This window comes from Pecten maximus, chromosome 10 (assembly GCF_902652985.1).
Source record: "Pecten maximus chromosome 10, xPecMax1.1, whole genome shotgun sequence".
In the NCBI taxonomy this organism is placed as follows: Eukaryota; Metazoa; Mollusca; class Bivalvia; order Pectinida; family Pectinidae; genus Pecten; species Pecten maximus.
In genome coordinates, this window is record NC_047024.1 from 20,900,218 (window position 1) to 20,927,114 (window position 26,897).

A 26,897-nucleotide genomic window follows, 5' to 3' on the forward strand; every position below is an offset into this window, starting at 1 on the left:
TTTAAAAATACAACGGTGAGAATGTAACAGGAAACAAATCTGCTCTAATAGCGAAACGTATTTCTCTTAAAATCAAGTTAAATGCCGCGGATAATATAGATGCCAGTGATGTATCGGACTCTACCGCCGGGATTGACCTATCTAAGGCGCTTGACGTAGAGAAAGAAATTTCCTACGAGCAATTGCAAATGTCAGCAAAAGATCGCATATGGAGTGGAAACTTGAGGAAAATGGTCGAATTTAATTTTCACCAACTCCATAATTATCTCGTAGGCATGGATCACTGGTAATTAATTAAACTGCTGAAACCTTTTTTCAAAGTGCTTCATGACACTTTTTTCATTGATGTTTGACTCCGAAAATAGCCGGTTTGTGCTGCTCCTTTTACATGTAATTGACACATTTATGATAAATCAATGAATTGCTATAATTGATTAATAGGGTAAAGTAACTTATACATTATATATAAGCTAATGTGCTGGTAATCTGTTATTAATACATAAAATTTGTCAATTTCTGAAAAGTTGTCCTGTACAAACAGGTTGACAGGTGAATAACGTCATGGTTCGTCAATAAAATGTGTTGAAGTGAATGCGTGTCCTGAGCGTTTTTTTCACGCCCCAGGACACTCACTAGTTAGTACACCACAGGTACTTGTGGACATGATTATGATGTTTTTAATTTAAATGTTTTATTATAGACGATTAAATTATAGTATCACAATCGCATGCTTAATTTGTAAAAAAAAAAATCGTACCTCGGCCTTATGAATACTAAATTTATAAGGCCGAGGTACGATATATTTTTTTTACAAATTAAGCATGCGATTGTGATACAATAATTTAATCGTCTATAATAAAACATTTCAATTAAAAACATCATAATCATGTCCACAAGTCTTCCTGTGAACAAAATCACGGGGCGTGCGAACACCCTGTGGGACACCTTGCAATGTAACTGCGACTACATTTAAATAATATGCACTCGTGCAATCAAAGTCAACTTTTGCATGGTAATAGGCTCAATGTTTATCTGTATGATACAGAAAACATAATTTTAAAATATCATTTAATGAGTTACGGGGCGTGTAAAAACAATCACAGGACACTCCTTCCTCACAGGACACTCGTATGTTTATGGCACCGTAACTTCGTGTTCGCCGGTACATTTGTATAATATGCACTCGTTATATCAAAGTCAAATTTGACATCTTCATAGGTTAGATATTCATCCGTATGATACAGAAAAAAATATTTAATAATATCACTTAACGAAATGCGGGGCGTGCAAAAACCCTCACAGGACACTCATTAGGCACACCCCTTGTGACTTGTGACCGTCAACTTGTCAGCAGGCTGAGCCTCGTTTTCGCGAAATTCAGGGGAAATAACTCTTTACATTTTGCGATTGTGAAACTGGCCTATTGTTAATTAATTCTGTGCTAATCCAACTTGGTGCGACTAGATTTGCTCCATTCTTCATTTAAGAAATAATTAACGATGTTTCGTGGATTGTTGCAGGATATACGAGGACGAGGATATTTTGCAATTAAATCAATAACTCAGGCCACAGGCCTGAGTTATTAATTAAAATTGCAAAATATCCAAGTCCGAATTGTATATCCTGCAACAATACACGAGTCAAAGTTGATTATTTCTATTCTACCATGTACTGTTTAGTTCCGAGATCTACCTCTTTCTAATAGAAAAACGGCAAAGAAACCATGGGAAAACCTTCTAATTTATTTCTTGAGTATTGCATTATTTTGTTGATAAAATATGCATTTCTTTACAGGCACTACAGTACTACAATAAAAAACATCTATCATATGGCATTGATTTTGAAAATTAAAAAAGAAAAAAAGGGAGAAAAAAGTGGCTTACGAAGGATTCAAACTTGCGTCGTGATAAAAAGCTGAGTAGAGACTAACTCATTAGCCCACTCAGCTACAGTAACCGTGTTATGTGGGGGAATATTAGATACATAAGATTGTAACAGCCGTGACTCACAAGCGTGTATTATTGACACGAGAGTGTATTGCTGGCAAATAATAGTTTTAAACCAATCAAAACTGGCATTGCATAGCAAACATGGTAGAATCTTCTATAACCAATAATATTGAGTATAATCTGTCACCTGAATTGGCTTAGTCTTGAACATTGTGTTTTAACCTCTTATCAGTCCAGGTTTATAAGAGCTGTGAAGGGAAGAGTTACTGCTTACAATGATAATAATTGTAAAATATTGATTGTCCACATCAAGTTGTATGTTGTGTGGTTGTTAGCTGACCTGCTTAAAAGGGTAAGTGAGCTTATACCATGTTGGGGTGTCCGTCCTCAGTCTGTCTGGTGTCAACTTTTTCCTTTTAACAACTTCTTAATAACCAAGCCACCCAGGGAGTTGATATTGGGCCTATAGCATGCTAGGGTGAAGGGCTACCAAGTTTGTTTATATGTATGACCTTGATCTTCATTCAAGGTCACAGGGGTCAAAAAGGCTAAAAGAATTAACAACTTCTCAAAAACCAAGATACGTGAATCTTTAAAGAATGATTTCTCGATAACCACAAGACTCTGAGACCTGATATTAGGCCAATAGTATGCTGAAATAAGGACTACAAGATTTATTAACATGATAGTCTACTTTATTTGAATAAAGTAGTAATCATTAAAGTATCTAGAAATGACCCTGAGATCAACTTCAAAGTTGCTGTAGGACTAGGTGAACGATACAGGCCCATTAGGCATCTTGTATTGGAAAAGCTCGAGTAGTTTTCTTACCTATAATAAACCTTATGGACATCAAAGTTTATTCTGCTTGGCAATATAATAATTTATAAAGTCTTTTCTAGATGGAAAAATTACAACACATCTTTATATACAAAACCATTTATTTTTTAAAATGATCTTATAAATACATGATCATGGACGGAAGTAGTTATTTCGACACCAGCACTGAAGTCTGAATATACAATCATACAAATCATAATTTACACTTTAAAACAAAATTGTAAATCTTGTGATTTTTCTTTATTTGTGTCTGGTATTCAGAAGCTTGGCTCGTAAATTTACATAATTCAAAAGGGGAGACAATCTAAGATATACCATCCCCAGTATTTTTTGACGCCTTAGAATATGACAAAATTTCTGATCTCCCCACACAGTGGCTTTTATTAATGCTATTTTTACAAAGCAAAACTCTCCATTTAAGAAAAGATTAATTCCCTTCAAAGTGAAATTTGCGGGCCACTAGTTGTACGTAACAAGACATGTATTAAAAAAAATATTCAGCTCATGGAATGTTTCATATTCCACTTATCACAGAAACATGTAAACAAAAACACAGTATTAAGTTCACTAGGCTTCTTTATAACAATGGTGTCCAAGTGCCAAAACAATAATCGGCACAGACTAAAAAGAACCAAAGAATGAATTCTTTGTAATTACGGGTTTTGTCATTTGTGAGAAAACGAAGGCATAACCAAATTATTCTTAACATTGAACAATTCTTCACTGTCCAAGTTTGCCGCAGCTGTTTAAGTGATCTAAATGTACCTATGTTAATGCGGTGATCCAGAAGGAACTATGACATTGTGTATAGAATACAAGCTTGAAAGCTTATTTCAGTTTACACATTGGCGACTATTTCATTTCTCCACACATTGGAGAAACTTTCAACATTCCACACCAAATCTCACATGATACTTTAATAGCACAGCCAACAATATAAAATTGAGATTTCAAACTACTTAAGTATTAAAATTAATATATATATATACAACCTAAAATTGATATGTAATATTTCCTAATATACATTACCAACACTAATTTCAATCCTGGCTCACTCCACAATGTATAAAAATATAACGTCCAACATTCACACACAGATTCTGCTTACATTCATTCTCTCAAACATGAAGATCTGCAATCTGCATTAGTTGCTACTATACAGTATTAAATAATAGTTGATATATTAATCTTTTTACATGTACTTTTACAGAAAAAATCTATTCTGTACATGTGTAGCAAAAACAGAATTTATACATGCACTAAGGTATCTACCTATATTTAATGAGAAGATCCATAAGTTCACATAATATCAGTCTATAATTAACTCCACAAAGACTAACTGAATCTGAAAACATTCATTCTACTTACAATGATAAATAATATATTTAACCAAAGACTACATTTTCAATCTTGTACATTCATTCATACACAAAAAATCATACTTCATCAAGCACATTTATTTCAATTATTATCAGATGAAAGGTAACTTTAGTTTAGGAAAGATCAATGAGGTCTTTTTATAGAAAACATCATCAAGGTTTTTCTTGAAATTATCAACATCAGGGATCTTGATTTTGTCGGTTTAAGATGGTAAAGAATATCTCAAAGTTAAATACTATTTTTGTTTCTATGGAAAGTATAACATCTGTATAAAGTGGAATTCCTCATATCTAATTTTGTATTTATAAAATAATGCTGACTTTTTTCTTACAAACAAAAAATTCAGCTTTGCAAAATTATCCATTAAGAAGTTGTTTATTGAATAAATACAGAACTTAAAATTAAACCCACTGCTATAACATAAGTTTGACCACACATAGCAAAGTGACCAGTAACACACTGCTACTGACCGCACGCTGACCAGCAGACTGAAGGAAGGGATAGAAGAAATCGTATGGCAGTTTGGCCAGGAAAATTGGCGGTTCTCCGACATAGCCTGTGCTTGGCTCCGATACATCTATGAAGGTAACTGATTGGCTAATCTCCACTGATTGAGTGAGGGCGGAGCTTCCGGGTGAACAAAACACTCCAATACACTGGAATTAAAGAGACAGATAATCAGTCAAAGTTCTTTCGTATTATCTGGAAAAATTTATAAATATATATTTACATAGAGTCACAAGTTACGTTACAAATATCTATAAAAATTCGACATCTTCAATCTTTTCATTGGTCAAGTATTGTACAGTAGATATATATGGAATCAAGAATGTCTGCTCAATTTCATGAAAAAAATGTACATTCTCCAAACTTTGGCGAAGTTACTATTGTATATCTCGGCCAACGAAGACTAAAACAACATTTTCAATTTGTACTTTGATCATCAGTCCAAACTCTCAGCATTTTGCATTTTACACAGTGCAGTTATTGTCTGACTCTGATTTTAATTTCCAATAACCATGCTAAGACCTTAGAACAGGTCAAAAACTGTTAAACTTGGTCCTGAACTCTGGTACGTAATGCTACAGAAACTTTGTGTAAAACTTCATGGAATAACACAATTATTAATTGCCTTCTTTAAAATATTCCTAAACTTCCTAAACGTCAAACAGAGTCATATCAAATTATATACATTGTACTTAAGTCGTGTTTTCTTTGTAATTTACCTTAAATGTGACAAGCTGTGGCTCCTCATAGTTAAACTGAACACCAAGGATCTTCCTTTGAGGATTATTCAGCGCTCCAATGTTTGCATAAAGAATCTGGACATGCATGCCAGTTGTCACAGAACAGGTCGGACCGCTAATAGTCGAGACAACCTACAACACAACACGTTTAATATCAGACTGAGCTACAAATGCCAGACAAAAAATGAAAGTGATAAATTTACACTAAGAAATTTGATTTATTCTCCCTGCTTTGTTGAAATCTTAAAGGTATAATTGAAGAAATTTAAATGTCTACCATGCCTTCATTTTTATCATCTGTAATCATCAAAAATTTTGATTGATAAATGATTTAAAGGCAGTGTGATAGTTGTCTCTCAGTAAAATGTTGAACCAATCAGAACCTGTGTTGTTCTATAACAAAGGAACCATCAACCAATCAGAACCTGTGTTGTTCTATAACAAAGGAACCATCAACCAATCAGAACCTGTGTTGTTCTATAACAAAGGAACCATCAACCAATCAGAACCTGTGTTGTTCTATAACAAAGGAACCATCAACCAATCAGAAAAAATATCAGATGTCTTCAGACAGCACAGATATACACCATGTTAACAGATTTAACCCTTTCACCCCTACTGACCATGATGAATGAATGGCAGAGTCCACTTAAGTTTTTTAGGGTTGAAAGGATTAAGGTTGACTTGAGTTTAGAACTAAGTAAAATTATTTCAAGACCACAAAATTTGTATCCTGAATAAAAGATTCAAGAGAAACTGAAACGATACAATTATGAGATAAACAAGATGATATCAGAGTTGGTTAAAACAACTCAATGATTTTTACCCTCTCTTACCTGTGCAGCTGTTGGTGCGTTCCTGATGATAGGTACCCAGTCGCCGGTGACGAGTGGATCAGAATTACCAAATATAGCGACAGAGCGGTTACCAGGTTCGTATGTCACTCCATCTAAACCTTCTAAAGCAGTGATGATCTGTTGTTCAATTGCACTGCAGTACTCCGTCACATTGTCATAGTTGAACCTGATATTACAGGTAAATTATATATCATATAAAATGGAATATTTATTATAAATGATGACGCACGATTGTGTCAGTATTGAAAATTTCCGGAGTTGATATTTAGCTAAGATTTGAGTTTTCACTATTTTCTCACGAATACTTCACTATTTTTTCATGAATATCTGGTATTAGTTATGTGATATATAGAATCTTATACATGTATTATGTAATATGGAATTCATTAAAAATACTTTGATATATCATCAGCATAAAGGTTAGTGATATATCAAATTAATGAACTTATTTATTGATACTAAATTCCATATTGACACTCCCATGAGATCCCCTATATCTCTAAAATTAACAATTGTAGATACAGAATTATTTTCAATGATCAGAAATACACATTTTTCTTCATGTCATTCAAAAAATATGTCTGCCTCCTCATTTCTTAAATTTTTAATCAGCATCTACTGTAAACCTGGAAATTTACGCTAATTACATATGGAGTCCTTTTGATTGTGAAAATTTCCCCTACGCATATTATTTTGATATCAATTTGCATAATCTCAACTTCAAACGAATGTGGATCGATCGCGAAAATTACCCCAACACGTATAGTTTACATATTGAAATCGCGAAATTAACTCCCCGCGAAAATAACCACGTTTACACTATTCCCCTGTGGCAAGATCAGCATATTTCTTCCCTTTAACTATAACAAAACCAGAAATACGGGGAGAGGGAGATCCAACGTTTGTGTAGATGGTGCAGTAGAGTTCTGTGTGGCCCAGCAGACGGCTTCCACAAGGAATGCAAGAGTTCAGCCGTAGTAGTAGAGTTATCATTAGGTAAAGATGACTATTACAACGTCTTGCTGGGTTAATCGGCTTTAATAAAGAATGTTGACTAGTTTCGACACATGTGCAGACCTGCCAACCTTTCAAATTCAAAAATAGTAATTTGGCCCATTTTTGAGCAAAAAAGAGTAATTCTTAACAATTCTTGCCAAATCTATTGCATCAAAAAGAGTAATTTGCTACTATTTCGAGAGAAAAAAAGAGTAACGACCACCACAAAATAGTAAAGATTACTATAAAATAGTAGTAGTTGGCAGGTCTGCATGTGTTGTGTCGTCATTAGAACCGTTCTGATGACGACACAACACATGTGTCGAAACTAGTCAACATTCTTTATTAAAGCCGATTAACCCAGCAAGACGTTGTCATGGTCATCTTTACCTATTTATAACAAAACCAGAAATGACACAGATGGCAATTGGAAGAGTAAATTGAACTAGATTGAAATTTAAATCCTTTTTTTTTTTTAATTTATGTCAAACAACCAACATTTATTACCTGATCAGACAGCCTGTCCTAACATCTTCCCCGAAGTTCACCTGGAGTCGGTTGGCCGAGCCTGTAGCACAATCTCCAGAGCCGGTTGACTTGACGAGGGTAAGATCATACAAACTCTCAGATACGGCAAAACTGTAAAAGAAGAGAATATTTCTATGGTGTACGTGCTATTAATAGTAATAAACCATTGATGGGCATATAAAATGAAGTCAGCAAAATTAGGATGTTACTTGGGGCCAAGTATGATATACAGTGAAACTTGACTTTGCCGACCACTGACCATCCAACCTTATCTATTGGAACAGCAACATGCTCCAATGTCATTGCTGAATAATACTTTACCAATGCAACGTCATATCTGACGCACAGACTCGGTCCCAGTGTTTCGGTTAAGTCAGGTTTCAATGTACACATACAAATTTTCCATTTCCACAATTTATTCTGTGAACTATTTAGACAACTTTCACATTTGATATTTCTCATAACCATCGGTTCTTTCTTTCATTTCCAATAAGCCAGGTAAACAATTTCAACCTTAGTTACAATATTTACCTGGAATTGCCAGCGATATTGTAGCGAACACCAGCCCTCACAGGTTTTCCGACCAAATACCCTGGGTTTCCACTCTTTTCTACCACATTTGCCTCTGACGCCTGTAAAAAAATTACAATAACTTTATTAAAAGTCCTACCAACTTCTGTGCATACCTTTAGTATACACTTGAACCATTAAATTTCTGTTGATTTGGAGACTGTGTAGTCACGTAGATGGGAATTATTCTGAGAGTACAGGTTACTATAAGTTACAATTTTTGATATGCGATATAAAACTTATTTTCTATGATTTGTAAACTAACTGTTTTCTCAGCAAAAACTCAAAGAGGTTACATGTTTATATAAAATCTAAACAAAGAGATGTTTATTTCACTCAAGCCTGACTCAGAAGTAGCTATTTTATCTTCATGCTTGAATTCTTACACACATTGTCATAACAGAAATGTGGACTTCAGTCAAACCTGTATAAAAAGGTCCACTTAAGGGAACAGAGAAGATTGGCCAACACATTGTTTCTATTGCTGTTATAGTATCATAACAGAAATGTGGACTTCAGTCAAACCTGTATAAAAAGGTCCACTTAAGGGAACAGAGAAGATTGGCCAACACATTGTTTCTATTGCTGTTATAGTATCATAACAGAAATGTGGACTTCAGTCAAACCTGTATAAAAAGGTCCACTTAAGGGAACAGAGAAGATTGGCCAACACATTGTTTGTATTGCTGTTATAGTATCATAACAGAAATGTGGACTTCAGTCAAACCTGTATAAAAAGGTCCATTTAAGGGAACAGAGAAGATTGGCCTACACATTGTTTGTATTGCTGTTATAGTATCATAACAGAAATGTGGACTTCAGTCAAACCTGTCTGATAAGGTCCACTTAAGGGAACAGAGAAGATTGGCCAACACATTGTTTCTATTGCTGTTATAGTATCATAACAGAAATGTGGACTTCAGTCAAACCTGTATAATAAGGTCCACTAAAGGGAACAGAGAAGATTGGCCGTTTATAGTCAGGTGGTCTTTACAAACACACATTGTGTTACATTGGGAACAGGAACATTATGTCTTCTAGGGCAGGTTTGACTGTACCATAACTCAGCAAGTCATAAATTCAAACAAGTTTCAAGGACTTTCTGTCATTAAATTCAAGGGTTTTACCAATATTGTTCACGGACAATGATTGCCTTTTAGTGAAATAAAGGTAGTTTAGACCTTACGAACCTGTGTTGTTCTATAACAAAGGAACCATCAACCAATCAGAACCTGTGTTGTTCTATAACAAAGGAACCATCAACCAATCAGAACCTGTGTTGTTCTATAACAAAGGAACCATCAACCAATCAGAACCTGTGTTGTTCTATAACAAAGGAACCATCAACCAATCAGAAAAAATATCAGATGTCTTCAGACAGCACAGATATACACCATGTTAACAGATTTAACCCTTTCACCCCTACTGACCATGATGAATGAATGGCAGAGTCCACTTAAGTTTTTTAGGGTTGAAAGGATTAAGGTTGACTTGAGTTTAGAACTAAGTAAAATTATTTCAAGACCACAAAATTTGTATCCTGAATAAAAGATTCAAGAGAAATTGAAAAGATACAATTATGAGATAAACAAGATGATATCAGAGTTGGTTAAAACAACTCAATGATTTTTACCCTCTCTTACCTGTGCAGCTGTTGGTGCGTTCCTGATGATAGGTACCCAGTCGCCAGTGACGAGTGGATCAGAATTACCAAATATAGCGACAGAGCGGTTACCAGGGTCGTATGTCACTCCATCTAAACCTTCTAAAGCAGTGATGATCTGTTGTTCAATTGCGCTGCAGTACTCGGTCACATTGTCATAGTTGAACCTGATATTACAGGTAAATTATATTTCATATCAAATGGAATTTTTATTATAAATGATGACGCATGATTGTGTCGGTATTGAAATTGTACTGAGTTGATATCTGCCCAAAATTTGAGTTTTCACTATTTTCTCATGAATACTGCACTATTTTCTCATGAATACCTGGTATTAGTTAAGTGATAAATAGAATCTTATACATGTATTATGTAATATGGAATTCATTAAAAATAATTTGACATATCACCAGCATAAAGGTGAGTGATATATCAAATTACTGAACTTATTAATTGATACTAAATTCCATATTGACAATCCCATGAGATCCCCTATATCTTAGAAAATAACAATTGTAGATACAGATTTATTTTCAATGACCAGAAACACACATAAATTTCTTCCTGTTATTAACTTATTTGGAATATGTCTGTCTCCTCATTTCTAAAATTTTTAATCAGCATCTTTTCCCTGTGGCAAAGATAAGCATATTTCTTGCCTTTAACTATAATGAAACCAGAAGTGAAACAGATGGCAATTGGAAAAGTGAATTAAACTGGATTGATTTTTGAATCCTTTTGTTGAAATCTATGATTATCATACAACCAACATTTATTACCTGATCAGACAGCCTGTCCTAACATCTTCCCCGAAGTTCACCTGGATTCGGTTGGCCGAGCCTGTAGCACAATCACCAGAGCCGGTTGACTTGACGAGGGTCAGATCATACAAACTCTCAGATACGGCAAAACTGTAAAAGAAGAAAATATTTCTATGGTGTATATGCTTATAAGAGTAAAATAAACCATTTGATGAGCATATAAAATGAAGTCAGCAAATTTTGGATGTTTTTGGGGATTGGGGTTATGTATGATATACAGTGAAACCTGACTTTACCGACCGGACCACTGACCTTAATGACATCCTGTATCATTCAACCATATATGGAACAGCAACATGCTCAAATGTCATTGCTGACAAAGACTATACCACTGCATCGTCATATCCGATGCACGGACTTGATCCCAGCGTTTTTCGGTTAAGTCAGGTTTCACCATACACATAAAATTTTTCCATTTCCACAAATATTTTGGTAACCATTTAGACAACTTTCACTTTTGATATTTCTCATAACCATCTGTTCTTTCTTTCATTTCCAATAAGCCAGGTAAACAATTTCAACCTTAGTTACAATATTTACCTGGAATTTCCAGCGATATTGTAGCGAACACCAGCCCTCACAGGTTTTCCGACCAAATACCCTGGGTTTCCACTCTTTTCTACCACATTTGCCTCTGACGCCTGTAAAAAAATTACAATAACTTTATTAAAAGTCCTACCAACTTCTGTGCATACCTTTAGTATATACTTGAACCATTAAATTTCTGTTGATTTGGAGACTGTGTAGTCTTGTAGATGGGAATTATTCTGAGAGTACAGGTTACTTTAAGTTACAATTTTTGATATGCGATATAAAACTTATTTTCTATGATTTGTAAAAGTGTTTTCTCAGCAAAAACTCAGAGGCAACATGTTTATATAAAATGTAAACAAAGAGATGTTTATATATAGGTCATGATGTAACATTTCACGCTTGAATTCTTACACACATTGTCATAACAGAAATGTGGACTTCAGTCAAACCTGTATAAAAAGGTCCACTTAAGGGAACAGAGAAGATTGGTTTACACATTGTTTGTATTGCTGTTATAGTATCATAACAGAAATGTGGACTTCAGTCAAACCTGTATAAAAAGGTCCACTTAAGGGAACAGAGAAGATTGGTTTACACATTGTTTGTATTGCTGTTATACAAATGTAGTATCATAACAGAAATGTGGACTTCAGTCAAACCTGTCTAATAAGGTCCACTAAAGGGAACAGAGAAGATTGGCTGTTTATAGTCAGGGGGTCTTTTCATACACACATTCTGTTACATTGGGAACTGAAACAGCCAGTCCTCTAGGGCAGATCATGGATAATAATCGACTTTTGGTGAAATAAAGGTAGTTTAGACCTTCTTTTTGTCAATGAAGTTCTGATGTCATGATATATATCATAACATGTTTCGAACTGAGAGTCATACTTACTCCTTCAAATTTAGCGCTGTATTTCTGAGTGATTGGTAAGCTGGCCTGGTTGATATTTCCCAAGGTCAATCTGACCCTGGCAGAGGTCACGACCTGTTGAGTCTCCTCGAGAAATTCCGGTATACCACTACCATAACCAAGGATATACTCCACCTGGAATTAGGGAAAACCTTCTACACTGAGAAGTTGACGGGAGATCTGATAAGATCACAAAAGGTGTATTTATGTCAACAATCTGCAGTTGAAAATGTTGTAATCATTACATAATTATCATGTATTACCCAGCAATAAGTCTACATCTGGTAATAAGCCCAGTGTAGCCCACCAATGTCTATTGCAGTTCATTAAATGCCTAATAAAGCCTACTTTGAGGTTACCTCTGTTGGCCCCATGGGCTATTATGGGATAGATATGGTACACACTTTATTGTATAGATGTGTACTTATCAGACATGAACTAGCATGGAGATCACCCACAGTTTTTAGAACCAAGATAAATTCTTATGACTGTTGAAGGCTTACCCCGAGCACGACATTACTACATGTCCCGCTGGTGTACGTTGGATCAATTGGGCTGTTTGTAGGACAGGTCAGGGCTTGTCCATTCACATCTTGACAAGTCACGGAGTCTACGGTTATCGGGACGGTGTATGTGTTGTTGTACAGATCCACTGTGGGAGAAAAATCAAGTTTTTACTATGGATTTAAACTTTAATGAATATATTCAAACTTGTATCCATAATGAAAATTGTTATGATTTTCTAATACTTTACATACTGATGTTATTTCAGTGCAGTGAAAACATTGATAAATTTTGTAATCATAATCTGAAAAAAAAATCTGTAAAGTTATTAATATTAAAATAAGATACTTTCTCACTACTTTTCATGCAGGTGTTATGATTGCATGTATGTTAATTTAATACAAATCTATATTAAAATAAATTAATGTGTTAATGAAACTGATATGAAGATAATGATTTTTAATAAAATAAACATATACGTCAAAATAAAAGTTAAGTTTACAAATAAGTTACATTGTAAATCAGTCACAGTTCCAAAGCTGATTTAATACAGCACCATAGGTATGGAGCGGGTAAATCTATTAATGGCATATATAGCATTTGGAAGGCAGGAATGGTGTTTGAAAATCTGCCCAAAAAGAAAAAAATACTGTCTAGCAGGAATAAAATTAGCATTTTACACTACAGCACACTTCAACAATACATGGATTGAGTATCAGGATCTGATAATAAAAGTGGTCTGGTTACAGCAATCTTAGGTATAGATTTGGGTTACAGCAATCTTACTATAGGTATAGATTTGGGTTACAGCAGTCCTAGGTACAGATTTGTGTTACAGCACCCTGGTTATAGGTATATATTTGGGTTACAGCAATCCAAGGTATATATTTGGGTTACAGCAATCCTAGGTATAGATTTGGGTTATATCACCCTGGTTATAGGTATAGATTTGGGTTAAAGCAATCCTAGGTATATATTTGGGCTACAGCATTCCTAGGTATATCTTTGGGTTACAACCATCCTAGGTATAGATTTGGGTTACAGCAATCCTAGGTATAGATTTGGGTTATATCACCCAGGTTACAGGTATAGATTTTGGTTACAGCACTCTGGTTTTAGGTATAGATTTGGGTTACAGCATTCTAGTCATAGGTATATATTTGGGTTACAACACTCTGGTCATAGGTATAGATTTGGGTTACAGCAATCCAAGGTATAGATTTGGGTTACAGCAATCCTAGGTATAGATTTGGGTTATAGCAATCCTAGGTATAGATTTGGGTTACAGCAATCTTACTATAGGCATAGATTTTGGGTTACAGCAATCTTACTATAGGTATAGATTTTGGGTTACAGCAATCTTAGGTATAGATTTTGGTTACATCATCCTGGTTATAGGTATAGATTTTGGTTACATCAATCTGGTTATAGGTATAGATTCGGGTTACAACACTCTGGTCATAGGTATAGATTTGGGTTACAGCAATCCAAGGTATAGATTTGGGCTACAGCAATCTGGTTATAGGTATAGATTTGGGTTACAACACTCTGGTCATAGGTATAGATTTGGGTTACAGCAATCCAAGGTATAGATTTGGGTTACAGCAATCTGGTTATAGGTATAGATTTGGGTTACAGCAATCTGGTTATAGGTATAGATTTGGGTTACAACACTCTAGTCATAGGTATAGATTTGGGTTACAGCAATCCAAGGTATAGATTTGGGTTACAGCAATCTGGTGATAGGTATAGATTTGGGTTACAACACTGGTCATAGGTATAGATTTGGGTTACAGCAATCCAAGGTATAGATTTGGGTTACAGCAATCCTAGGTAAAGATTTGGGTTACAGCAATCCTAGGTATAGATTTGGGTTACAGCAATCTTACTATAGGCATAGATTTTGGGTTACAGCAATCTTACTATAGGCATAGATTTTGGGTTACAGCAATCTTACTATAGGTATAGATTTTGGGTTACAGCAATCTTAGGTATAGATTTTGGTTACATCATCCTGGTTATAGGTATAGATTTTGGTTACAGCATTCTGGTTATAGGTATAGATTTGGGTTACAGCAATCTGGCTATAGGTATAGATCTGGGTTACAGCAATCTTAGGTATAGATCTGTGTTACAGCAATCTTACTATATGTATATATTTGGGTTACAGCAATCTTAGGTATAGATTTGGGTTACAGCAATCTGGTTATAGGTATAGATTTGGGTCACAGCAATCTGGTTATAGGTATAGATTTGGATTACAACACTCTGGTTATAGGTATAGATTAGGGTTACAGTAATCTGAATACAGATTTAGCTTTGATTACAGAACTCTGGTTATAGGTATAGATTAGGGTTACAGCACTCTGGTAAATCATGGCTATTAAGATATGAACCGGGTTACAAACCTGGGATAAGTACAATAGGTGTAGTGGGAACAGGGGGAGTCGTGGTTACGTTGTCTGTGAACACAAGGTGCATATTATAGATAGTTATCGGCATTCAAAATACAGGTTAACGCATGCCTTATATAAGACGTACACATTATCTACAGGTTAAATCCAGTACATGCTTTATTAGAAAGTTGTGCGATAATGTACATGCTTTAAACATACACTTAATACATTTCTTATAGGTGTTAATATAGTTTTGATACAGGGACATGCTTTATAAAAACAATGTGAGATACATGCCTTAAAATACAAGTTTATATAGATATTATAAATGGTAATACAAGTAATTGTATCATGCATACAAAACTGAACTGAACAATTGGTTCAGTTTTATCAAAATTAAAACAAAGCTTATTTGTCATCTGAAATTTAAAAAAAAATGAACACATAATATATTATGTTTGGCCACACTAAATCAATTTGTTCTTTTAAATTTCTATAATGTTATGAAAGTATTATTGTGATATGAACTGAACATATGGTGATTTTTCCTGTTTAAGATTGGCAAGAAATGGTAAATTACATGGTATTTTCATATTTTGGTTATCAAATTAGAGCCAGCAGTAATTTTGTTTTTGTTTTTTTATTTTTTTTTTTTTTAAATTTTTCAATTTTTCAGTGATTTAGAAGCACATATTAATTTGGGGTGGCCTTTTTTTATCTAGTTTTAAAAATACATAGTGTAAAACTACTCAAACTTAACATATATCCAGTATATTCTAGCTGTGCAATAAAGTTTTGCAACACCAAGTTGTGTAAGAAATGATTTTTAATGAGCACAAAAAAGGTCAGAAACCTTCGCAGAAAGTTTCTATCAGTGTAAAAGAAAATAGTGATAAATATATGATTGACAGGTCAATAGAAGACAGCATCAAAGATCACACTGACTCTAATATCTCTGTAATATGAATCCTCCTTCTGTATAGTACAACTTTCCTAAGAATTTCCTGGATTTTGCTCAACCTGATTATTTTTACACCCAATAACGAATTTCAGCAAAAAAAAAACAAAAACAAAAAGAGAGAGAGAGAAAGGTTTTTCCCTTAATCCCATGGAAATTGTTATAAACAAGTTTTAGTTATATAAATGTTGAATGTACAATGCAAAAAGATGATTTTGAAGCCTTCTGTATTAACATGTAAAATTTGAATAAGAATATAATATAGATGAAAAATTTCTTTGTCTTTAAATATAAAACAGTAAAGAATTTATAAAAGCTGATTGTTCTGAAGAATAAAGCGTATGACAGTATAGCGAGTATAGAAAGGCTGTCTCAGTATCTGTAAACGAGTAAAGAGGAAGGCTGTCTCAGTATCTGTAAACGAGTAAAGAGGAAGGCTGTCTTAGTATCTGTAAACGAGTAAAGAGGAAGGCTGTCTTAGTATCTGTAAACGAGTAAAGAGGAAGGCTGTCTCAGTATCTGTAAACAAGTAAAGAGGAAGGCTGTCTTAGTATCTGTAAACGAGTAAAGAGGAAGGCTGTCTTAGTATCTGTAAACGAGTAAAGAGGAAGGCTGTCTCAGTATCTGTAAACAAGTAAAGAGGAAGGCTGTCTTAGTATCTGTAAACGAGTATAGAGGAAGGCTGTCTTAGTATCTGTAAACGAGTAAAGAGGAAGGCTGTCTCAGTATCTGTAAACAAGTAAAGAGGAAGGCTGTCTTAGTATCTGTAAACGAGTAAAGAGGAAGGCTGTCTTAGTATCTGTAAACAAGAGAGGAAGGCTGTCTTAGTATCTGTAAACGAGTATAGAGGAAGGCTGTCTTAGTATCTGTAAACGAGTATAGAGGAAGGCTGTCTCATGATCAGTAAACGAGTATAGAGGAAGGCTGTCTTAGTATCTGTAAACGAGTATAGAGGAAGGCTGTCTTAGTATCTGTAAACGAGTAAAGAGGAAGGCTGTCTCAGCATCAGTAAACGAGTATAGAGGAAGGCTGTCTTAGTATCTGTAACCGAGTATAGAGGAAGGCTGTCTTAGTATCTGTAACCGAGTATAGAGGAAGGCTGTCTTAGTATCTGTAAACGAGTATAGAGGAAGGCTGTCTTAGTATCTGTAACCGAGTATAGAGGAAGGCTGTCTCATGATCAGTATCTGTAAACGAGTAAAGAGGAAGGCTGTCTCATGATCAGTATCTGTAAACGAGTAAAGAGGAAGGCTGTCTCATGATCAGTATCTGTAAACGAGTATAGAGGAAGGCTGTCTCAGCATCTGTAACACACTGCAGTAGAAATCAGCAGAAACTATTCTGGCGATACATGTCTCTGGTATAAAATACCACACATAACAAACCTGTGGTGTTGGAAGGGGAAGGGGAGGTAACTGTGCTGTTATCTAAAGGATAAAAATATTTACGAAAATCATATTATAATAGATCAAAGTTCTATTAATGGTAACAAAAAGCAGCTGAAATAGAATATCAATGTTTCCATTTACAGGAATATTGTATTGTCTATAATATTCATTTCATCATATTTCATTGACAGAAATTAATCCATTCACGCTTCCCTGTTTATTTGTAATATCAGATTCAGGAATTATGTATTAAATTATTAATACACAGACATTCATTACAATATATTTAAAAGGATTCCAGTAATAGCATTTGTACTATCATTTACTACTTTTCTTTGTCATAATCGGTAATGTTATTTCATGAAATGTATTCGGAAACATCAGAAAATAAACAATAACATGATGACATAATTAAATATTATATCAAGAGTAAACAAACACAAGATTTGCCTGCTTACAAACTGTCAAACGAGAACCGATCTACCAGTACCTGCAATTACCATTATAAAATGGACAGATCTTTTGTTTTTTAATTTGGATTGAACTACATTTTTATTGTGCTTACAATGGTATGATTGCGATGGGATTCAGATATATTCTATGTGGAGCATCAAACAAGTTTAAATATGCGATGATGCCATGTCTACTCAAGCATATATCAAAAAGTTGTATCTATGTCATTGCTTTACAGAGCTATAAATAGAGGCCCATGTATACGATCATGTGACACAGATCATGTGACACCATCCTATAATTAGACCAACGTACATGTATATCCAAATGATAATATAAGATATATTTGATCATTGTTTCAGGATCAAAGAGTTAGAATCATCTATAAGCTGGAAATGTGAAATATTATAATCCTGAAAACAGAAAATATTGAAATGTGCAATTCAATGCAAAACATAAATACAATTATCAAGGAAAACAAGGAGGATGTGAAGTATGTGCAGAGATAATACATGCATGCTGAGAGATGTATAGAGAGTGTTTGGAGGACTTATTAATGACATATGTACAATTCAACAATTGGCATTTACAAACAATCAGAAATGAGAGTTGAAAAGTTAACATGAATTAGCAAGTTTGTTTGATTTGGATTTTACATCCTTGGAACAGCAAAGGTCATATGAAGTAATTTTTCTTAGATGATAAAGTTGTGTCCTCGATACTAGGGGGTAATGATCACCTCCCTTATACTGGAATATCGAGGACAATGGAGCTGCATCCTCGATACTCCAGGGGTTACGATCACCTCGCTCACGCTGGAGTATAAAGGTAGACAGGGCTGCATCCTCGATACTCCAGGGATTACGATCACCTCGCTCACGCTGGAGTATAAAGGTAGACAGGGCTGCATCCTTGATACTCCAGGGGTTACGACCACCTCGCTCACGCTGGAGTATAAAGGTAGACAGGGCTGCATCCTTGATACTCCAGGGGTTACGATCACCTCGCTCACGCTGGAGTATAAAGGTAGACAGGGCTGCATCTTTGATACTCCAGGGGTAACAATCACCTCACTCACGATGGAGTATCGAGAATGATGAGGTTGTGTCCTCGACATTCCAGGAGTTAAGATTGCCTTGCTCACACTGGAGTATCGAGGATGAAATGACTGCATCCTTGATACTCTAGGGGTTACGATCACCTTGCTACAGTGAAGTATTGAGGATGATGTAGCTGCTGAAATATCAATAACCCGAACAGGGTAGCAACAAATATCCATACTGTCACATTATACTGAAAAAGGGCTAACTAGCCATACCAGTACCATTTAATGAAGAGTATAATTCCTCATGACAAAGTGATCATTAAATACATAGAGAAGGTGAATATAAGTACAGAGAGTCGTTTTGATAAATACAGAACAGGATGTACAATGATCTGGTCATACCAAATTCAAAGCCATTAAAAGGCCTTATCATGGCTCATATACAAGTTTTAAAAAGGAATTTTCATGCTGAATAAGAGAAATTTTACATTATTGATTTTGCGATGCCTGATCCTTCGTGCTTTACATGGGTGATTTTAGGGCTGAGAATTTCTCCATTTTCCTGAGGTCTTCAAGTTTGAGACACAAAATGTAAAATTTGTTTTTGAACTGTCAAAACTTTGAACTATGAAGATTTAAACAAACATCTCTAATCAGGTTAACCACATTTATCAAAGAAAGAATGGCGTATTCCAGGACCTATCTCTGGGCCAGAATTAAAACCATTTCAAAGCCACAAAGTGAAACTGTAGTCAGTCCGATCAAAATTCCTGACATTTTGTGAAAAATAGTAATTTACATTATGAAAGAAGTTTGCAGATATATGAAGTGATTCCGATTAAGTTGCCTTTTTAGTGAATCCTAGAGAATGGATCTGAAATCCTGAATCCAAGATGTAAGAACTCCTATCACTGAGAAATAGTCCTCGATAATATTACTGTGCAGTATGTGCAGAAAAGATAAAGATCCTTGTGGGTCATCTTTGAAATTCCACGGGTTGTGTCAATGTACGATCTATGAAGACGAGATAACAATTTGAGACCTTATTAAATCCCATTTGATTTCGAAGTTATCTATGGGTAAGTGGATAACTAGTGTGGAGGATTACACTGCATGTAGAAAGAATAAAACTCCTCGCAATTCCATGGGTTGCATTCAAATTAGCTGTGTGAAAGATAAGATACTGTAAAATACATATTTTGGTGGTGATCTTATTTTTTGGGCTTCTTGTACTTGAAGCATTGTGCATAATATTACTGGACTAATTAAAGTTTTAATTTGCTGTTTTCTAGCATAAAGCATGGGTCACCAATTATCAATGTACTAATGAGAAATATGTGAAAATGTGATGATCCGCCAAAATTTTAGTACACCAAAATATGTACATTTAAAGTAACTTATGAAGACCATAATCCTTGGATTTCAAAAGATGCCGGTGGGTGAGTGGTTTAGATACGAAAGAGGAATACAGTGAATTTGTGTGTAGATAGGGTACATAGTGAGTTTAGGAATGAGTGAAGACTGATAGTCCAGTTGTGAGTCCAGAATAGATATACGGTGCCAGTGACACTGTATAATATCGGGTTATGAACAAGAAATGTCCGTCGTCCTGTACCTGTTGTTGTTACTACGGTGGAAGCCGTGGTTACCACCGATGGAGTTGTGGTATTAGAAACGGATGTTGTAGCATTGATGTCTGTGGTGACAACAGGAGCTGTAAAAATCCGAACTACTTACAACAAACACAACACCAACCAACACAACACAATATCATACAACAAAATCTATTGACAACAATATACCGTGTACTTGTGATATAAGAAAATCTATGTCAAATGTCTACTATTAAGAAATATGAATGTACTACCGATCAAAATATTATTTTTAAAATCAGAAACATGCAAATCATGATGTTTATATCATTACAAAATGAAAATGTCAAACAAAGCAAATAACAACACCATATATAACTGCAGGAATTCAAAATCATTTGATGAATTTTAAAATCATGTCACAATATATTTAATTAAAATTTCATATTCACGTCAATCATATTGAAACATGAATATGTATTTTGTTGTTTATCAAACAGTGAATTCCCACAGTTGAAGTTAAAATTTCAATTAAACCCAAATTAAATTTAGAATTATCAAATTCCAAGCATCCCATCATAAGCAAAGCAACACAAGAACTGCAATTACTAAAGGTCATCAATATCTCATCTGTAGATCTCGAGTGTCAAAATACTATTAAGTTTCTGTTCATAAGGAACAAAAAAAACAGCTGAAGCAAAATTTCACACTGACATTGAAGCTACAACATTAAGATTAAACAAAACACAACCACTGAACAATATTGAACTATTTTCTCATACCATTGACTTGGAAATCTCACCAAATGAAGAAAATGATCTAGTACCGATCTTCTATATACTATATTGTAATCACACTGACTGAATTCAATTACTGTTTCATAATTTTTTTTCATTTAAAAAAAATGCATTTCATTTGTTTTTGAAATTTTGATAAGACAAAGAATAACAACTAAATTCCTCTAACTGTCCTTTGTTTTTTTTTGTTTTTTATTCATTTTGTTTTTTTAGAGGTTAAGCCCAAAATCGACTTACTGAGAAATGTCTGAAATGAGCCAGTAACTGTAACTTTACAACTTAGATGTTAACATATGATAACGTGGTGAAAACATTTCATTATATTTCAAAATCTGGTAAGAGATTGTAATAGAGCTAAACTGGTATAACTGCCGATGTATAATCAAAGACTGACCTGTGGTAGTGGGTGGTGGGGCTGTAGTAACTGCTGGGTTGGTCACTCCAGTCTGGTTCACAATCCAGTTGAATAGGTAGGGTGTCTGCAAGTAAGGTTTATCAGGTGATTATTCAGAAAATAGTGAATGCTCTTAAACTAAGAAGAATTCCACAGAAGTGAATGTGTCATCTTCGCAGAAAGTTGAGTGATTAAATTAATTAAATTTGAGTTATGACAAGAATTTTTTTTCTATTTTTAGTAACAGTGACCTTGACTTTTGACCTTCGAATCTAGAAAGCAGTCCCAAGCAAGCACTTTTGGTAAGGAAGATCTGCATGAAGTTTGAGTTTCACAGGTCCAAGGAAACTGGAGTTATCGCACAGAAACCTCTGTGTGGATGCCAACGTTGATGCTTCAGGTCACATTTGGTTGCTGAAGGAATCGTTTGATCTCTATTTACTGTATTAGGCCCCACTTCTCTACCCCGGGGGTGCCATACTCTTCCTCAATACAATATTAATTCCATACAGCCATGACTCAGACCATTTGGTTAAAATACCTTCACATATACTAAGGAGTAGACATAGATTTGATACATTGATTTCCTTTGTTTTAATGATGTTTCAAATAGCAGTTCAGAAATTGTCTTTATTTCCATTAGTTGCCACACCGCCCAGTTTTCTTATCCCAGTGGTACAGACCACATTTGGTTGATAAATTCCCCGGCAGAAGATAGGTATTTCAATGGAAAAGTTGACAGATAAACAAACAAACAATCCATGTCAACATGATATAAGCTCACATATTCCTTTGGACTAGAATGAATGAAAGAATAACAATTCGGCTACAGTATTAAATTTGTTGACCAAATTTCATATAGGAAAACAGTTATGTGCAATTCTGGACAATAACACTTGTTTGTTTGTTTACTTGGTTTATCGCCCCATTAACAGCCAGGGTCATTTTGAGATGGGGTCTCCTTGTAGTAGTTGGTGACATGAGGCCTGTTGCAGGCCATCCAGAGCAATAAGGGTAAAGTGTCTTGCCCAAGGACACAACCACAACAGCACAGACCGGCCCGTTTCTCAGCTTCCAAAGAAGCCTCACCTGAGGTTACATAACACATACTACCCTGGGTAGTGAGTATTGAACCACACATCTCGGGCCTTCACCTGAAGTAACATGATCGGGGCTCTACTTGTTTGAGCTATCATGGCTTCCTCACCTGAGGTCATGTGATTGGGGCTCTGACCAATTGAGCTATCGCGGTCCCTTTCATTTCAGTACTGTACACATAGAAAATGTAATTCATGACTTACAGTGACGACTTTGATCCCAGAGTAGTAGGAGGACGCTTTCCACTGGACAGTGTCCACACAAGTATTGGCATCCAAGGTGTACACATTACGTACACACTGGGACGACTCATCTTCCAGGAATGCTAAAAAAGTCATGGGAAAAACATTTTTAAGGATTACATATGATTAAGACAAATTACTATGCAGGTGAGTAAAGAGCAAAATGATTTGATCTCTGTCATCATAGAACTAAATTAACAGACTTTCTTTGATAGCTGAATATTCATTGAGAATGGAAAGGACGGACATACATGTAGGTAACACCATATGTCCCATCCTCCTCATAAAATGGTAGGGACATAAAATAATATGTAGATCAATACATGAAAGCATGTATTCAAACTACATATATATTTTTGTGTAAACAAGAAATTTGATATGATCTCTTGAAAAAAACTATTATGGAAAGAAAGCATAATTAATATCTCCGATATTTGATGCGAATTAATAAAGTGGAAATCTTACCAGCTGGGTTGCTGTCTGAACAAAATGTAGAGCCAACAGCCTTGGGTACACCTAGATAACCCCTGGCCAGATTCTGATAAACAACGAACACAGGATCACCACTCTGAAACAAAAATTGAAAAATACATTTATTCAGATCATATTTGGGCCAGTGCCAGAGGATTGTTTTTTATTTCAATTACCATAATATGGTAGTTCTTTTTATCCAACCCTAAATTTCTTATATTTCACATTTTTCCAAAGTTTTCCAAAATGAATACATGTATTGCTGTAATTCATCTTCTACAAAATAATTGATTTAGCATAAATTTACATATTTAGACAATCTACTATTCAATAAATGTTTTGTTTTTATATACGTAAACTATTTTCCTTAAAATGAATCTGATTCTGAGTATTTCATCTAAGTAAAAGTGATTTATGATTGCTGTGAGCTGCTGGACTTGTCACCTTGTATTCATTGGCATATAGAGTTTTATCCACGGCCCCAGGTTGGTAGTTTGTGTCAGCGAACCGGTACAAATAATTCTCAAATGTAGTGGTGTCAGACACTAGGTCAGGATTTGCATAATAATTTCTCTGTGCATCTGAAAATATGAAAGATATTCAATAATTTCTCTATGCATATGAAATATTTTTAGTAATTGTATGTACATATGAAAATAAGAATATATCTAAAATTTTCTCTGTGCATCTGAAAATGATAAATATATGTATATTTAATAATTATCTGTGCACATGGAAATATATATAAAATTTCTCTGCATATATGCAAATAATAAATATATGTACATATTCATATATATACATACTTTTATGTGGCAGAGTGTCACATATATATCATGAAACTAAGTTAAGACATGATTTTTTTCATCTTTGTACTCCATACAGAGTTACTTTCTCAGTGAGTTGTATCAAATATGAACACAACCTCGTGAATTTCAAGTATGATTTTTTTTTAAATGCAAAATACAGAAGGTAATGAAGGAAGGAATTGTTTGTCTGATGAACATGACACACAGATTGTAACAGTTGTAACCTTTAAAAACATTTCAACTAGGTAGAATTGGGACAAATATTTAATCAGAGGGCTAGTTCTCAATTGGGGATGGACTTGGACCCTACTGAACCCTAGGAATATTGTTACGTTAAAATTAACCATTGTCAGACAACAGTGGTTTTTTTCAAAGAGGTTATTCCAGTAAACTATCTTCCAAACAGGAGGACTCTTGGTTCGTTAAACAGGGACCACCCAAAGTGATTTAATTCAAACAGTAATACACATATACGTTATAGGCCACATTTTCCTGATTGCCAACCATGCATAGAATTTCCATATTTCTGAATTCCTCCCATTAGATATATATTTTACTCAAATGGCCCTAACCCTATGTCAATGGTAGCTGGAACTAGATTACATTCCGAATTTTAAAGCTATTGACTATTTCAATAAACTAGAAATTAATAATAGTCAACTCGTAATTAGCTGAAAGAGAGACGTCAGTGACAGTAACTTACTGTTGTCAAAGTATATACAGAAGAGTCCATCCTGTGTATACTCCTTGGTGTACTGAGTGTTCTCCATCAGCAGCAGTTCAGACTGTATACACATGCGGTCATCAACACTAGGTGAAAATAAAACCAAACTTTATCAATATTGACAAAACATTACATGACTGATGACTCAACTTCAAATGCTCTCCTCTTCCACTCAAACAAAAAATCACAACATTACAGATGTGAAGAGTTGTTAAATTCATATCTAACAAGAAGCATCAAACATTTAAATACTTAGGAATTGTCCACAGTCAGTGTATTGGACTGAAAATATTGGTTTGATGGCTTTCAAGAATTCTTAAAGCATGAAAAACCTTTTATGACTTGATAATGATTTGCATTGATTTCTAAATAATGTGGAAAACAGGAGACTTCATTTATAGTATAATGTAACTTTACTGTATATTATATATTATGTAAACATACTTGACTGAAGTTGGTATACATGAAGAGAATGCTTTAATGTCATTAGCTGTACAGTCAGGATCACAGCAGCACCTTACATCACATGCGCTTGCAGTCAGGTCACAAGGACACGGCCCTATATCTATAAATGAAAATTAGTTAAATGACTGGTTAAGTCTAAACAAATCATACACGTGCAATGTACCTGTGGTATGAAATGGTGAAAACATTGTACCAAAAAAACTCATGAAATAGAAAATTTGGGTACGAACTGGCAATTGTACCAAATAGATGACTGTAATTCAAATAACTAATAATATACCCAGATTTGTCATGATCATGATCATTATAGTTAGTACTCCAGAAAGTTACCTGTATATTACTATTGCAACCAGGTATGGTTCACATGTAGTCTAATGACTATTTAGACAAATCTGACTCTATGTCAAATATTGTCGATGCTCCCGTACTGAGTAATGAAAAAACATCCTATTTGCACTGGAGCTCAAACTAGTGACCTCTTGCAATTGCTTTCTAAATATAAGTAGACATTTGCCTCTTGCTTTCTAAGTATAAGTAGACATTTGCCTCTTGCTTTTTTGTATAAGTAGACATTTGCCTCTTGCTTTTTAAGTATAAATAGTCATTTACCTCTTGCTTTAGTATAAGTAGCTAATAGCTATTATAAGTAGACATTAGAACTTTTAATTGCAGAGAGCCTTCAACAGTCACATCTGTGCCATCAGTCTGATCTAGTAATAAGGGTGACCTTATACTCTCCGCTTTGATATGCAAACACGGAAACTCGTATACTATAGTCTTATATGTAATTATCCAGAAATATCTACCCTGATCATATCCCTGTGGTTTAACACCCCCCCCCCCCCCCCCCCTCCAAGTGACCACATTTTATATAGTGTCCCTAACTTGTCTGAAAAACAAATACACACAGCATTGATTATTGGTTCATATGATCTGGTTAGCACGCACCTGTGTTGATAGCGACAGGAGACGGAGGCTGAGTAGGTAACGCTGTTGTGGTAGTTGTCGGTGTTGTGGTCGTTGGAGTAGTTGTTGTTGGAGTTGTAGTAGTTGGAGTGGTTGTATTCACGGTTGTTGTATTAGCCGCCGGTGTTGTAGTTGGTGCTGTAGTAGAAGAATGAGTCAAACAAATACAAGAAAATAATAAGAATAATAAAACATAAATTCTACAGCAAGCTCGCGCTTGCAGTTTTGCCTTTGCCGCCATGATGTATACAAATGAAGGATGATGGGAAATAATTGTGGAATCAAAAATGAAATAGA

The 26,897-nt window shown here is 34.8% G+C and overlaps 1 protein-coding gene across 1 annotated transcript; it reads right to left on the bottom strand.

The window, feature by feature from the left end:
• Nucleotides 1-2,872: 2,872 nt before the first annotated feature.
• On the bottom strand, nucleotides 2,873-26,841 carry LOC117336579 (tectonic-3-like). The gene is made up of 20 exons (XM_033897190.1): nucleotides 26,583-26,841; nucleotides 25,614-25,734; nucleotides 25,149-25,255; nucleotides 24,081-24,217; nucleotides 23,631-23,733; nucleotides 23,127-23,248; nucleotides 21,826-21,910; nucleotides 20,658-20,756; nucleotides 17,542-17,583; nucleotides 15,211-15,264; nucleotides 12,802-12,950; nucleotides 12,281-12,433; nucleotides 11,392-11,492; nucleotides 10,810-10,941; nucleotides 10,011-10,197; nucleotides 8,329-8,495; nucleotides 7,777-7,908; nucleotides 6,253-6,439; nucleotides 5,396-5,548; nucleotides 2,873-4,825 (listed from the first exon to the last, which is right to left on the bottom strand). The coding sequence occupies exons 1-20, from the start codon at nucleotides 26,839-26,841 to the stop codon at nucleotides 4,583-4,585; spliced, it is 2,733 nt and encodes a 910-aa protein (XP_033753081.1). The 3' UTR covers nucleotides 2,873-4,582.
• Between the last annotated feature and the right edge of the window lie 56 nt (nucleotides 26,842-26,897).